Source organism: Mycteria americana, chromosome 13, assembly GCF_035582795.1.
Source record: "Mycteria americana isolate JAX WOST 10 ecotype Jacksonville Zoo and Gardens chromosome 13, USCA_MyAme_1.0, whole genome shotgun sequence".
Taxonomy (NCBI): domain Eukaryota; kingdom Metazoa; phylum Chordata; class Aves; order Ciconiiformes; family Ciconiidae; genus Mycteria; species Mycteria americana.
In genome coordinates, this window is record NC_134377.1 from 9164438 (window position 1) to 9175364 (window position 10927).

Genomic DNA, 10927 nt, shown 5'->3' on the forward strand with positions numbered 1-10927 from the left:
CAGCCATCGTGGTCAGGCCGGACCCCCCAGGGGTGCTGGCTGCGAAGGAGGTGAGCGGCTCCCGTCCCTCCTGCCGAGCCCCCCAGCTCACCTCCCTCCAGGCGGTTTGGTCTGTCAGCGCCGGCCGGTGAACGCGGCGATGCCGCTGGTGATGAGCGGGCAGCAGGGAGGCGGGTGGGATGCGGGCGGCACCGAGAGCATCGGGGGTGCAGCAATGGCCCTCCCTCCCTGCCCGGCAGCACGGGGTCAGGACGGGCATCCCGCTGGTGAGGTCCCTCTGTGCCCCCCAGGAATGACGGGGCCAGAGCCGGGACTTTGAAACTCCAAGCTTTATTCAGTTGCTTCGGCGGCAGCAGCGGCGCGCATCACACGGAGCGGGGCGGGAGGCGAGGCCGCGGGGGGACAGAGGCGGCCGAGGGAAAGCTTGCTCCGCTCCCCGCACCCCGGCGCGGGCCAGGGGCTCTAGTTGGTGGGGTGGTAGGCACCACGCTGGTGCCACTGCATGTCCCGGATGCGCCTGACCGACTGGATCTGGGGGTGCTGAGCGCCGAAATCTGAGCTGTCCTTGTAGTCCCCCTTCTCAAACAGGTACTGGTAGCCCCTGTAGCCGGGATACTGGTATCCCACCCACCTGCCAAGGCAAGCGCAGGGTCACAACCGTCGCCCGTACCGCGGCACAGCCGAGGCTGCTCCAGCATCGCCCAGGTCCCACTGCCCCCGGTACTCACGTGCCGCTCTGCACCCGCACGGACGAGACCTTCTCCTGGTAGCCGTGCGCATGGAAGCTGGGCACATCGTCGTCTATGATTTCGATCTTCTTGCCGGTGAAGCTAGGGTTTTCGTACAGCACGATCTTGTGCTCCTGGCTGTCCTGCAGCAGGGAGAGCAGAAACGGGGCGTCAGCGGCCGCCGGCACCCGGGGCTGGGCAGGGGGGGCAAAGCCCAGGGCTATGGGGAAACCGAGGCAAGGGGTTGGCACCACGTGCCACCGCTTCCACCGATGTCAGGGGTGCTCTGCATCCCTCCATCCAGCTCAGAGAGCCGGTGCCCGCACGGGCACCGCCAGACTTACCAGCAGACGTCCTCCGCTCTGGGGTCACCTGCCACTGCCCCCGTCCCCGCGCTCCCTCCGACCCCCCACCGGCTCCCCGGGCCCCGAGGGCTGGGGCGAGGGCGCACAGGAGGGGGGGCCCCTCCGCCCGTGGGGCTGGGGAGGGCGGGGGAAGGCTGGGGAAGACTTCTGGCTGCAGACCTTGGTCTGGCGGGTGGGTAGTGGCTGTCTGGGTGCTCTCACCACTTTGATGGGTCTCAGGGAAGTGATGCTGTCGCTTCTCCGGCTGTTGGTCCAGGAGTCCCAGCGGGGGTACTCCCCCTTCTCAAACACAAACTGCTCCCCTTTGCAGCTTGCCTGCTCGTAGCCCACCCAGCTGGAAGAGAGCAGGGGATGAGCTTCAGACGAGGCAGCGGCACGGGGACCGACACCCTGGCACCGACTCGGCAAAAGCCCTTGGGCTGAGCCCCCAGCCGTGCCCCCCAGCAGGGCGCAGGCCCCTCTGCTCCCTGTTGGAAAACGGAAACGAGCCCCATGGTGCCTGGTGAGGTGCCGGCAGCGGTGCCGGGGTGGGAACGGGCAGCCCTGCCTGCGGAGCAATGCTGCTGTCCCACGCACGGGGCCCGGCACAGCCAGTCCTGGGTCTCTGCTGGCAAAGGCACCGCAGGAGTACCGGCGTTGCCAGCATGGATGCTCAGACGTGGTGACCGCCCATCCTTGGTCCCTGGGGACCCGCAGAGGACGGGATCACCTACGCGTCCCAGATGGGACTCTGCTCCTCCCAGGGTGCTCTGCAGCTGCCCCGTTGTTGCGGGGTGCAGCACGCTGCCGGCTGCGGGGTGCGGGCAACGAAGCCGCACCGGCGCCTTCCCAGGTGCTTTTCAGGGGCTTGCCATTGCCCAGAGCCCCCAGCCTGGGCAGCAGAGCCCCTCTCCAAGAGCGCACGCAGGGCTCAGCAGGTGAATGGGGAGAGGAGGTGCCACCGGCAGCACCGCGCACTGCCGAGGGGGTGCCATCCCCTCTGTCCCTGCTCCCGAAAGGAAGGCCACCAAACTGGGGGTAATGCCACGATCCGTGCCCATGCCCACACCCCTCCAGCTCCCCCTCCCACCGAACAGGGCTGAAGGAGACCAGCCCACCCAGGGGACCCTGTCACCCCCTGCTCACCCGCTGCACCCCCTGGCACCCACCGGGGCAAGGTGGGGAAGCAGCACGGCAGCATCGGCTGTGTGAAATCTGGGGTGCAGTGCAGGTGCCGGCAGCAGGGAGACCCCCTCCACATCCCAGCCCCCGCCTCCCTCCCGTGCACCGCTGCGGCCCCCCAGACCCCCCCGGCACGTACGGTCCGGAGTGCACGAGGATGGAGCCCACTTTGTCCACGCCGGCATCCTTCAGGTTGGGGCAGGCACCGCTGAGCTCATGGCAGCGACCCTGGAAGTTCTCCTGCTCAAAGATGGCGATCTGGAAGAGAGCGGGGCCCTCAGAGCCGGGCACGCCGCCCCTGGCACCGCGGGGGGGGGCACACGCTGTCCCCGGCCACCGGCTCAGCACAGCCCCACGTCTGCTGCGGCCCAGACCTCATGCTGCCCCCCAAAACCTGCACTTCAGTGGCTTTTAACGAGCCTGCTAGCACGGACCAACATTGCCATCCTTCTGAGCACGCAGCTCTCGGTCCTGGATGTCTGCAAGTTCCTGCTGGTGCGGGCCCAGTGCTGCTCGCAGAGGGACGCCTGCACTCACACCAGGCTTCAAAAAGCTGAGCAGCCCAGGCTCTGGCTCGAGCGTCGCAGCCACCGGCGGGACACGGCGAGCAGGGCACCCAGCGCACGCGGGGGGGGCCGGGGCAGCCCCGGGGCCGAGCGCCGCCAGCTCAGCACAGATTTCATGGGTCAGTGGGGAGGCGGGAGACAGATCTGCTGCGTCGGCAGAGGTGGCGGGAGATCAGGAGTCGATCCGTTCCCACCCGCTCCACCTGCACCAGGGCTGTGGGACACCAGCAAAATCCCCTGCGTCTCCTGCCCCGCTCCCCGTCCCCTCGTCCCTCTGCAAACGGCTCGGCACTGCAGCCCGGCCACGCTCGGCACCGGCCGGGAGCTGGCAAGGGGCTGCGTCACGGCAGCTCAGCTGCTCCCCAGGGGTGTCCCGGGGGGGTGATTTGGGCACTCGGTGAGGCTGAGGGTGCCCTGGCCCCGCTGCAGAGCTGAGAAGTCACACACTGACCTTGGAGCTGGCTTGCTGCTGCTTGGAGGCTGGCATTTGGTGCTCGGAAGCCATCATAAGCTGGGTTGTCCGCTGCCTTGGGAGGAAAACTCAGAAGGTTAAAAGCGGCCACCAAGGACGCACCCAGGACTGCGCTCACGGTCCCGCGTCCGTGCCCCCCGTCCATACCCCACAGCCTGCCTGGAGCTCGGCCGCTGGCTGCTCCTTGCTGCTGAGTTGCACAGAAAGGGGAAAGGGGTGCCGGGGCTGGGGCTCACGGCAGGGCAGGAGCAGACTGGGTTTGCCAGGACAAGTCCCCGCTCAGGGCCGCTCGGCACCACAAACCTCCCCAGGCTTGTGGAGGAGCCCAGGCGATGGTCCCAGGGCAGCATCACCCGCGACGGGACCTTCAAAGGTTCTCCAGTCCAGAGCGAGGGGACCTCTGAGACCAGGGCGCTCCCGAGTCGTTCCCGGGGGAGCCCAGCCCCTGTGGCCGAGGCTTTCCCTGCTGTCCCTGCCCAGCAAGTGACAGTCAAGGAGTCCCTGTCCCACGCAGGTGCCTGCACGGGGTGACCGGGGAGAAGCACCGGGGCTCCCACCACTCGCCCCAGCCGTGCGTGTGCGTGTGTGTGTGCGTGTGTGTGTGCGTGTGTGTGCAGGGTGGCCGTGCCGAGCCCTCCTGGCTCCGCCTGGCTCCGCCGTCCCTACGAAGGACCCTCGTCCTCGAGCCCAGCAGGACCCCAGTGTCTGAGCAGGCTCCAAACCAGGTGAAAACATCTCATTCCCGATAAAAGAAAAACCGAGCCACAGCCGGGCGGCAATACTCCTGAGCTGGCCACCCGCTCTGGGCTGCAGGGACAGGACTGTCCCCACAGCTCACCCCCCTGCGTGCCCACATCCCACTGCCACCTCCGCACCTCTGCCCGGCGCTGCAGGAGGCGGCTCCGGCACCGGGGGTCGGGAGGAGGCAACGACAAAAAAAAGAACAATAAATAGAAAAGTCTTACCAGTTATACCAGTACCCGCTTGAGCCAGTGAAGGGCTGGGGCCGAGAGGTGGAATTTATACCGAGCCGCAGAAGAATAGTGCCAAAACTATTTACAAAATAGTTAAAGCATGATTCAAAGCGAGAATGCTGGATTAAAACCCAATGAAAACCAAGGTCAGCTGATCGGCCGCGGCCTTTGTCTCCCCAAACACCAAGTCGGGGAGTTATTTCATTAGCTTTCACATTCGAGTCGCCCGCTTTGTTGGGTTTGTTGGCAAGGAGATTTGGAGTTTGCATGCATCAGCCGAACGCATGCCAAGACCCAGACCAGCCCTTGCAAACAAAGCGCCCGCCAGCCCTGCTTCAGGAGTTTTGGAGCCAGAGACTTTATCCCTCCAACAAACCGGCGAGCCGCCCCGCCGCTGGAACCGCCAAAAACTGCTGAAGTTGGCTCTTTCCGTGCGTGATAAAATGAGCCTTCAAATAACTGCTAAACGTCTGGCTTTGCCCATCTGCATCCCCAGCAAGGCAGCGCCCGCGCCCCGCAGCCGGTGCTAGTGCCGATGCCGGTGCTGCCGCAGAGGGACCCTGCGAGGGTCCTGGGGGCACCACGGGAGCCCCTTCCCGCTGCCGTCTCCTGCGGCCGACCCGGGGCTTCAGGGATGGGCAGGGGCAGGATCTGGTCCCGGTGGCACGGTGCGTGGGGCAGCACCCGGGCAGCATCCTCAGCCTGAGCGCGGGGGCAGCCGGGTGCCAGGCGTTGGGCTCCTCCTCCGTTATCCCCCAACCCTTTTGGGGTCCCTGAGAAGCGTCCCAGGCACGAGGGCAGCAGGAACAGCAGCATGGGGGCCCCTCCATCGCACCAGGACAAAGCCCGGGTCAGCGGCGGGGGCTCGCAGCCTGGCACGCGTCCCCGTAGCCAGGCGGTGCCCGCTGTGGCAGCACCCTCCCAGGGATGAGCCGAGGGTTAAGGGCAGCAGCAAAACCCCTTCGCTGGCACCGTGCTGCCGGCTGACCTGGGGAGACATCTCAGGGCTGTGGGCTGATTTTGGCTGCAGCAAAGTGAGTTTCCCAGCGGGGAGGGGGGGACGACAACACAGCTATCAGATTCTCTGGGTGCTGTGCAGCACCCACAGCCCCCTTTCACCCCTCGGAGGGGCGGAATCCCCCTTGTCATCCCAGCAAGCGTCACACAGCGTTAACGTGGCCCAGATCAGCTCTCTTTTGCACGCAACATTTCTTGGGGGTCCCGCAGCAGATGTGCCGCCAGCCCCAGCGACACGCTGCAGTCCCCCCACCGCACCTCCAGACACTCCTCCGGCCCCAGCGCCCAGGACGGCCGCACACAAGGTCACCTCTGCCACCAGAGCCTGCCCGGGCAGTGACACACGGAGGGGTCGGTCCCCACGGTCTGCAGCTACGCTGGCTGTGGGCAATGGGGCCTCGTGGGGGCCACAGGGGACCGTGAGGCTCTGCAAGAAATCACCCCAGGCCACGGGCAGGTTTTGGCAGGTCGGGTTTGTGAGCAAGTGCCTACAACGGTCCCAGCCCTGCCGCCATCCTTCACCGTTCCCTGTGCCTCCAGTTGCAGCACCACAGAGGGATCCAGCCACTGCCCTCCCCACCTTCCTGGGCTAATTCATAGGGGTCCCCGGCCCAGGACCCCCGCGGCCCTGCCCCAGGTCCCAGCGCAGGGCACATGCATCCCCGCGGCTGCCGTCCAGCACATCCCGGCCCCTCAGGCACCCCAGCGAGTGGCAGACACGATGCTCGGCACGGCTCCTGCCGGGCTAGTTTTAGCTCATCTCAGCCATGGGCAGTGGCGATGCCACAGGCAGCCCCACGGACTGTCCTGGAAGCAGCTTTTGTCGCTTGGGGCCACACAATCTCCTTTAATAGCTGCAAACCCTTGCCCAAAAAGAAAAGCCCTGGAGCAGCTGTTCAGTGATTGGCACGAAGGGCTCGGGCAGCCTCGAGCCCATCTCCCATCTCTGCCACCAGCCTCGGGCGGTCCCAGAGCCCGGCTGCCGTGGCCCCGCGGCTGGGCTCTGCTTGCGCTCTGCACCTCCGCCTGCGCGGCTGAGGTTGCCCAGCGCTGGGGTGCCCAGCTCCCTGCTGGCATCCTCGGGGCACGCGGCCCAGAGGGACCTCTAACCCCTGCCTTCGCAAGCAAAACAGCCCCACGTGTCAGAGGGATCGTCCCCGGGGAGCAACAACCCCGGGTGCCGGTGGGAAGCTTCCTCAGGGACGGGCTGGGGACCCTGCAGGGTGCTGGGGCCAGGCACAGCCCTGACCCCGGGGGGTGATTCCCCTTTGGGGTGCAGGAGGCCTGGCACCGCCCAGGGATGGCCATTCTCCGCATCGCCACGGCGCCCGGGGCCACCCCAGCCTCACTGCCCCTGAGGCTGCCCGTGACCCCCAGGACCCCCCAGCCGCCACCGTGCCCTTTGGGCTGGACGCCCTCCCGCAGCGGAGCAGGCGGGGCTGGGGAAAGTGGGGAAGGAGCCATGGGCAGAGCTCACCCGGCCCAGGGAGATGCTTTGAGAAGGGGCAGAGTCACAGGAAAAACCCTTGGCAAGAGCCCCCTACCACCCCTCCGGGCTGGGCTGCCCCCAGCACAGGGCTCGCCTCCACGCTGGCCACACCGGCACCATCGGCCACACCGGGACCGCACCATGGCACCACCGGGGGTTTTTTTTGGACAGCTGCAGCCTTTATATAACGCTGTGAATACCTGCTCTTTCCTTGCTTCTGCTCTGCACAGGGGATGCTAGGGAAACTGCCATGGCACCCATCCACATCCCACCATCCCCGGACCACGGCTCCACTCGCTGCACCCCCACCCCGGCCCCAGACCAGGCAGGCCCCTGGCAGCCTCCAGCTCAGAGCTTTATTGAGGTTTTTGCACAAAAAAAACACCAAGGTCACAGCATCGGCTGGTGGCATCGGGTCAGCCAGGCCCCGGCACGGGCGGCGGCGGGGACAGCGCGGGGCAGGGGCGTCCCTCAGCTGTTCTCGAAGCAGCCCCGCTGGTGCCACTGCTGGTCCCGCACGCGGCGCACAGACTGGATGAGGGGCTGGTTGGCATCCCACTCGTTCCAGTGGCGGTACTCGCCCTTCTCGAAGACGTGCTGGCGGCCCCGGTACCCAGGGTACTCGTAGCCCACCCACCTGCAGGGGATGGAGGCAGCGCTCAGCAGTGCCCTGGGGCCAGCTCCAGCCATGCCGCTGCAGCCCCCCCCGCAGCGGGCACGTTGCCCCCCGTCTCCTCTCTGGGCAGAGCGGGAGGGCAGCATCCCCGTACCACCCCAGAGGCCACGGCAGCGCCGGTGACTCTGCTTGCCGCAGCCATGCGATGCTCCGCAGCTCTGCCCAGGGCCGCTGCTCCATCGGCACCGAGCATCGCTGCCGAAACAAGGCTGCGGCTGCAGAGCCCAGGGTGGGAAATGCCATCGTGCTGGGAGGCGATGGACAGCCCAGGAGGAGAGCAGACCACGGCACGCCAGCTCCACCACTCCTGCAGTGGTGCCCCGCTATTTGGGACAGGAGAAGGAGCCATCACACAGCCCTAGGGACGCTGCCCTGGTCCCCGCCGCTCCCTGCGGGCCAGGGGAGGGTGGCAGGGGACACAATGGGCATGAGCAGCATCGCAGGGACAGCTGCCCCGTCCCTGCTGTAGTGGCTGTGCCAAGCATCCCTGCCACCACACCGCAGTGCCACGGGACGGGACCTTGTCGGGGTGTCCCCACGTGCCCCCGGTGCCACCGTCCTTACGTTCCGTTCAGGGCCCTGACGCTGGCCACACGGTCCTGGAAGCCGTGGGCCCAGAGGCTGGGGACGTCATCATCCACGATCTCCATCTTCCGCCCTGTGTAGCCCGCGTTCTCAAAGAGGTGGATCTTGTGGTCGGGGCTGTCCTGGGGGGAAGCACGGGTCACGGGCTGCCCTGCACAACCCCAGCCCCCCAAGACCCTCCCAGCCTGGCAGACCCCATTGCTGCAGCCATGCTGCTTGTCCCCAGCGGCACAGACACACCAACACAGCCGCTACTCACGATCTGGAGGGGACGGATGGACATCAGGCTGTCACTGTTGTGGCTGTTGGACCAGGAGTCCCAGCGCGGGTAGTCCCCCTTCTCCAGCACAAACCGCTCCCCGGCGAAGGCTTGCCGCTCGAAGCCCAGCCACCTGCGGGACCCAGGGTTTGGGGATGGCACGGCCACCCCCGCACGGGGGGAGCACCCCAGCACGAGGCAGCGCTGCTGCTCCCTGCGAGCGGGAGGTGGGGGATGCTCTCCCTGCCCCACCCGCCCCGGGGCTTGTCCGTCCTCCGCACCCTGGACTTGTCCGTCCTCCGCACGCTGGACTTACGGGCCAGACTCCACCTGGATGGAGCCCACCTTCTCCAGCTCTTTCTCGGTGATGTTGGCGAGCTCCTCCGTCAGCTCGCACTTCTTCCCCTGGAAATTCTCTAGCTCGTAGATCGTGATCTAAGGCGGGGAGAGGCACCATCAGCTGCCGCTGCAGCCGCGCTGCGGGGGGAAGGCCCTGCACCAGTGCAGGACTCCCCTTGGCAAAGGCAAGCAGCAGCAGAGCGAAGCGCTCCGGCCGCATCCCCTCTGTCCCTGCTGCCCCACACCCATGTTGCTCCTCTCCCGCGGCAGAGCCGGATCCCACCGCATGCCTCTGCCCTGACAAATGGCTCCTGGGCTTCACTCCGCAGCCGGATATTGACCAAAGATGTTTGCTCGGTAAAACACAGGCTGATATTTCACCTGCGACAGGCTAAAAACAAGTTGACCGGTTCAAACACAGCACTGAAAATGCAGAGGGTTTGTGCTACAAGACCTCCGGGGCCGTGGGCTGCGGTCTCCTGCCCCAGCCCGGTCACAGCCCATCCTTTCCTTCTCACTGCTCCCTCCAGATCCATTTGTTTCCCTGGCCTGGCCCGGAACAAGCTCATTTTTTGGTGTTTTCCTCTAAACCCTGCCAGGTGCAGAGGCTGCAACGCCTCCCCGGGACCTCCCGCTCTCGGCAGAGCTTCGGGGCCAAGCTGCAGGACCCGTTCGAGCCAGTGCCAGTGGCCAGAGCGTGTCGGGGAGCAAGGCCCAGGGTGCCCAGCACAATTCAGGGCCCAGGAGGGTCAGCACGGCAGCCAGGCTGCACAGGCCTGCGGCCAGGCACCCCCCAGCCCCTGCCCAAAGGGGTCCCAGCTTGTCCCTGAGCCGGGGACAAGGGCAGGGCCTCCTGCAGACACTGCGTGATGGGCGGTATCAAGGGACAGAGGTGACACCTGTGGTCCTCAGGAACTTCTTTCCATCCCAAAGCAATAAGCAGCCCAAGCTCCCGCACCTCTTTACCCCATTTGCAGGATCTGCTCCCACCTCCAGCCTTTCCCGGCCAGGAGCGGCTTTGCCCAGCTTCCCGAGCTGCGGGAAGGGCTGCAGCCATTGCAACAACCACAGCTGATTTACCTCTAACCAACCTACGAGCGTAAAAATTATAACCTAAAAAAAAAAACACCCAGGGAGTTTCACTGCTCAAACTTACAGCCGATCCCTGCTGTGACGGGATACTTTATCTCCCGGATTAAAACCCTGCGCAGCTGCACACCAGACCAGCAGGCAAATGTACTTGGCAGCCACAAACGCAGCGAGCAGCGTCTCCTCCTGCCAGGCAGCAGCAAATCCCCCAGACGAAGCCTCCCTCCCCATCCCGCAGCCCCGCACAGCTCGGCTCGGTGGGCGAGGAGCAGATTTATGAGCGGTGCCGCTAACGCGCTGCTGCGCGAGGAGAGCCAGAGGCTGCTTGCTTCCCCAGTACAACCTGCAGTGCTTTGACACTGGTACCAGCCTGGTGCGCGCACACTGCGACGCACAGTGACCTACGGCATCACCCACAGTCCGTCCGTAACCAGTTGCTCCCAGTATACCTTGTAATTGCCACCTCGCTCGCCAGCACCCTCCCCAGTCGCCATCTGCTCGGGGGGACTTTGCTGCTCAGTCATTGTGCCTGGAAAACCCAAATCGCAGGAGGTTAACGCAGCATTGCTTTTACGTGAGGCCTTTAATTATAAAGTACTTAATAAAACACAAAAGATGAAGCTGGCATGGGAATGGGTAGCAGAAGTTAATACAGTTCCCCCGAGTGCAGCAGCTGTAAATGCCCAGGGATGTCCAGGCTGGACGGAAGCGCTCCATTATCCATCCTCCTCTCCCTCCTGTACACGGGCCCTGCATCCTCACCCGGGCATCGCTATGGGGCTGGAGAGCCCGTGACCGAACCAAGCCATCTTCCAAGCGAGACGGGATCCCTCTCTGACCCCGGGCAGCTCGCCCAGTTGCTCATTAAACTCATGTCTAAAAGCCTGTCCTTTGTTTCCAGCAGGAATTTGCTGGGTTTCAGCTTCCAGCTGCTGACATCTTTCCCCACTAACGTAAATCTGACAGCTCTCCCTTGCTCCCGCAGCCCAGCGTCCCGTAGGGCATCAGACCCTCCAGGAACATCTCACAAAGCTCCTACTCGAATAGGAAACCCCGTCCGAACACGCCTCCCCCGTCCGCTCTCGCCACGCTAACACGAGTTGTCAAGAGGTTAATAGGGGATGAGTAAAAGAAACCGAGTTTGACTGGCATCCTTAATCAAAACCCTGCGGCATCACTTCTCGCCAAGCATTAGCAAAACATTCGC

The 10927-nt window shown here is 65.1% G+C and overlaps 2 protein-coding genes across 2 annotated transcripts; both read right to left on the reverse strand.

Moving 5' to 3' along the window:
- Nucleotides 1–376: 376 nt before the first annotated feature.
- Nucleotides 377–4289, reverse strand: CRYBB2 (crystallin beta B2). Its single transcript, XM_075516388.1, has 6 exons — nucleotides 4258–4289; nucleotides 3272–3347; nucleotides 2394–2512; nucleotides 1295–1427; nucleotides 729–871; nucleotides 377–631 (listed from the first exon to the last, which is right to left on the reverse strand). Exons 2-6 carry the CDS (start codon nucleotides 3326–3328, stop codon nucleotides 463–465), a joined length of 621 nt encoding a protein of 206 aa, XP_075372503.1. The 5' UTR covers nucleotides 3329–3347; nucleotides 4258–4289; the 3' UTR covers nucleotides 377–462.
- Nucleotides 4290–7173: 2884 nt separating this feature from the next.
- CRYBB3 (crystallin beta B3) lies at nucleotides 7174–10252 on the reverse strand. Its single transcript, XM_075516389.1, has 5 exons — nucleotides 10170–10252; nucleotides 8609–8727; nucleotides 8293–8425; nucleotides 8013–8155; nucleotides 7174–7409 (listed from the first exon to the last, which is right to left on the reverse strand). Exons 1-5 carry the CDS (start codon nucleotides 10242–10244, stop codon nucleotides 7244–7246), a joined length of 636 nt encoding a protein of 211 aa, XP_075372504.1. The 5' UTR covers nucleotides 10245–10252; the 3' UTR covers nucleotides 7174–7243.
- Nucleotides 10253–10927: the final 675 nt, after the last annotated feature.

What these genes read in the sequence shown, in the direction of transcription:
- CRYBB2 (XM_075516388.1), bottom strand. Translation starts at nt 3,328, where the DNA reads ATGATGGCTTCCGAGCACCAAATGCCAGCCTCCAAGCAGCAGCAAGCC. An exon ending in ATCCTCGTGCACTCCGGACC is followed by an intron (nt 1,428 to 2,393) that starts GTACGTGCCGGG and finishes GCTCTCTTCCAG; the next exon opens with CTGGGTGGGCTACGAGCAGG. An exon ending in GTGCGGGTGCAGAGCGGCAC is followed by an intron (nt 632 to 728) that starts GTGAGTACCGGG and finishes TTGCCTTGGCAG; the next exon opens with GTGGGTGGGATACCAGTATC.
- CRYBB3 (XM_075516389.1), bottom strand. Translation starts at nt 10,244, where the DNA reads ATGACTGAGCAGCAAAGTCCCCCCGAGCAGATGGCGACTGGGGAGGGT. An exon ending in ATCCAGGTGGAGTCTGGCCC is followed by an intron (nt 8,426 to 8,608) that starts GTAAGTCCAGCG and finishes TGGGTCCCGCAG; the next exon opens with GTGGCTGGGCTTCGAGCGGC. An exon ending in GTCAGGGCCCTGAACGGAAC is followed by an intron (nt 7,410 to 8,012) that starts GTAAGGACGGTG and finishes CATCCCCTGCAG; the next exon opens with GTGGGTGGGCTACGAGTACC.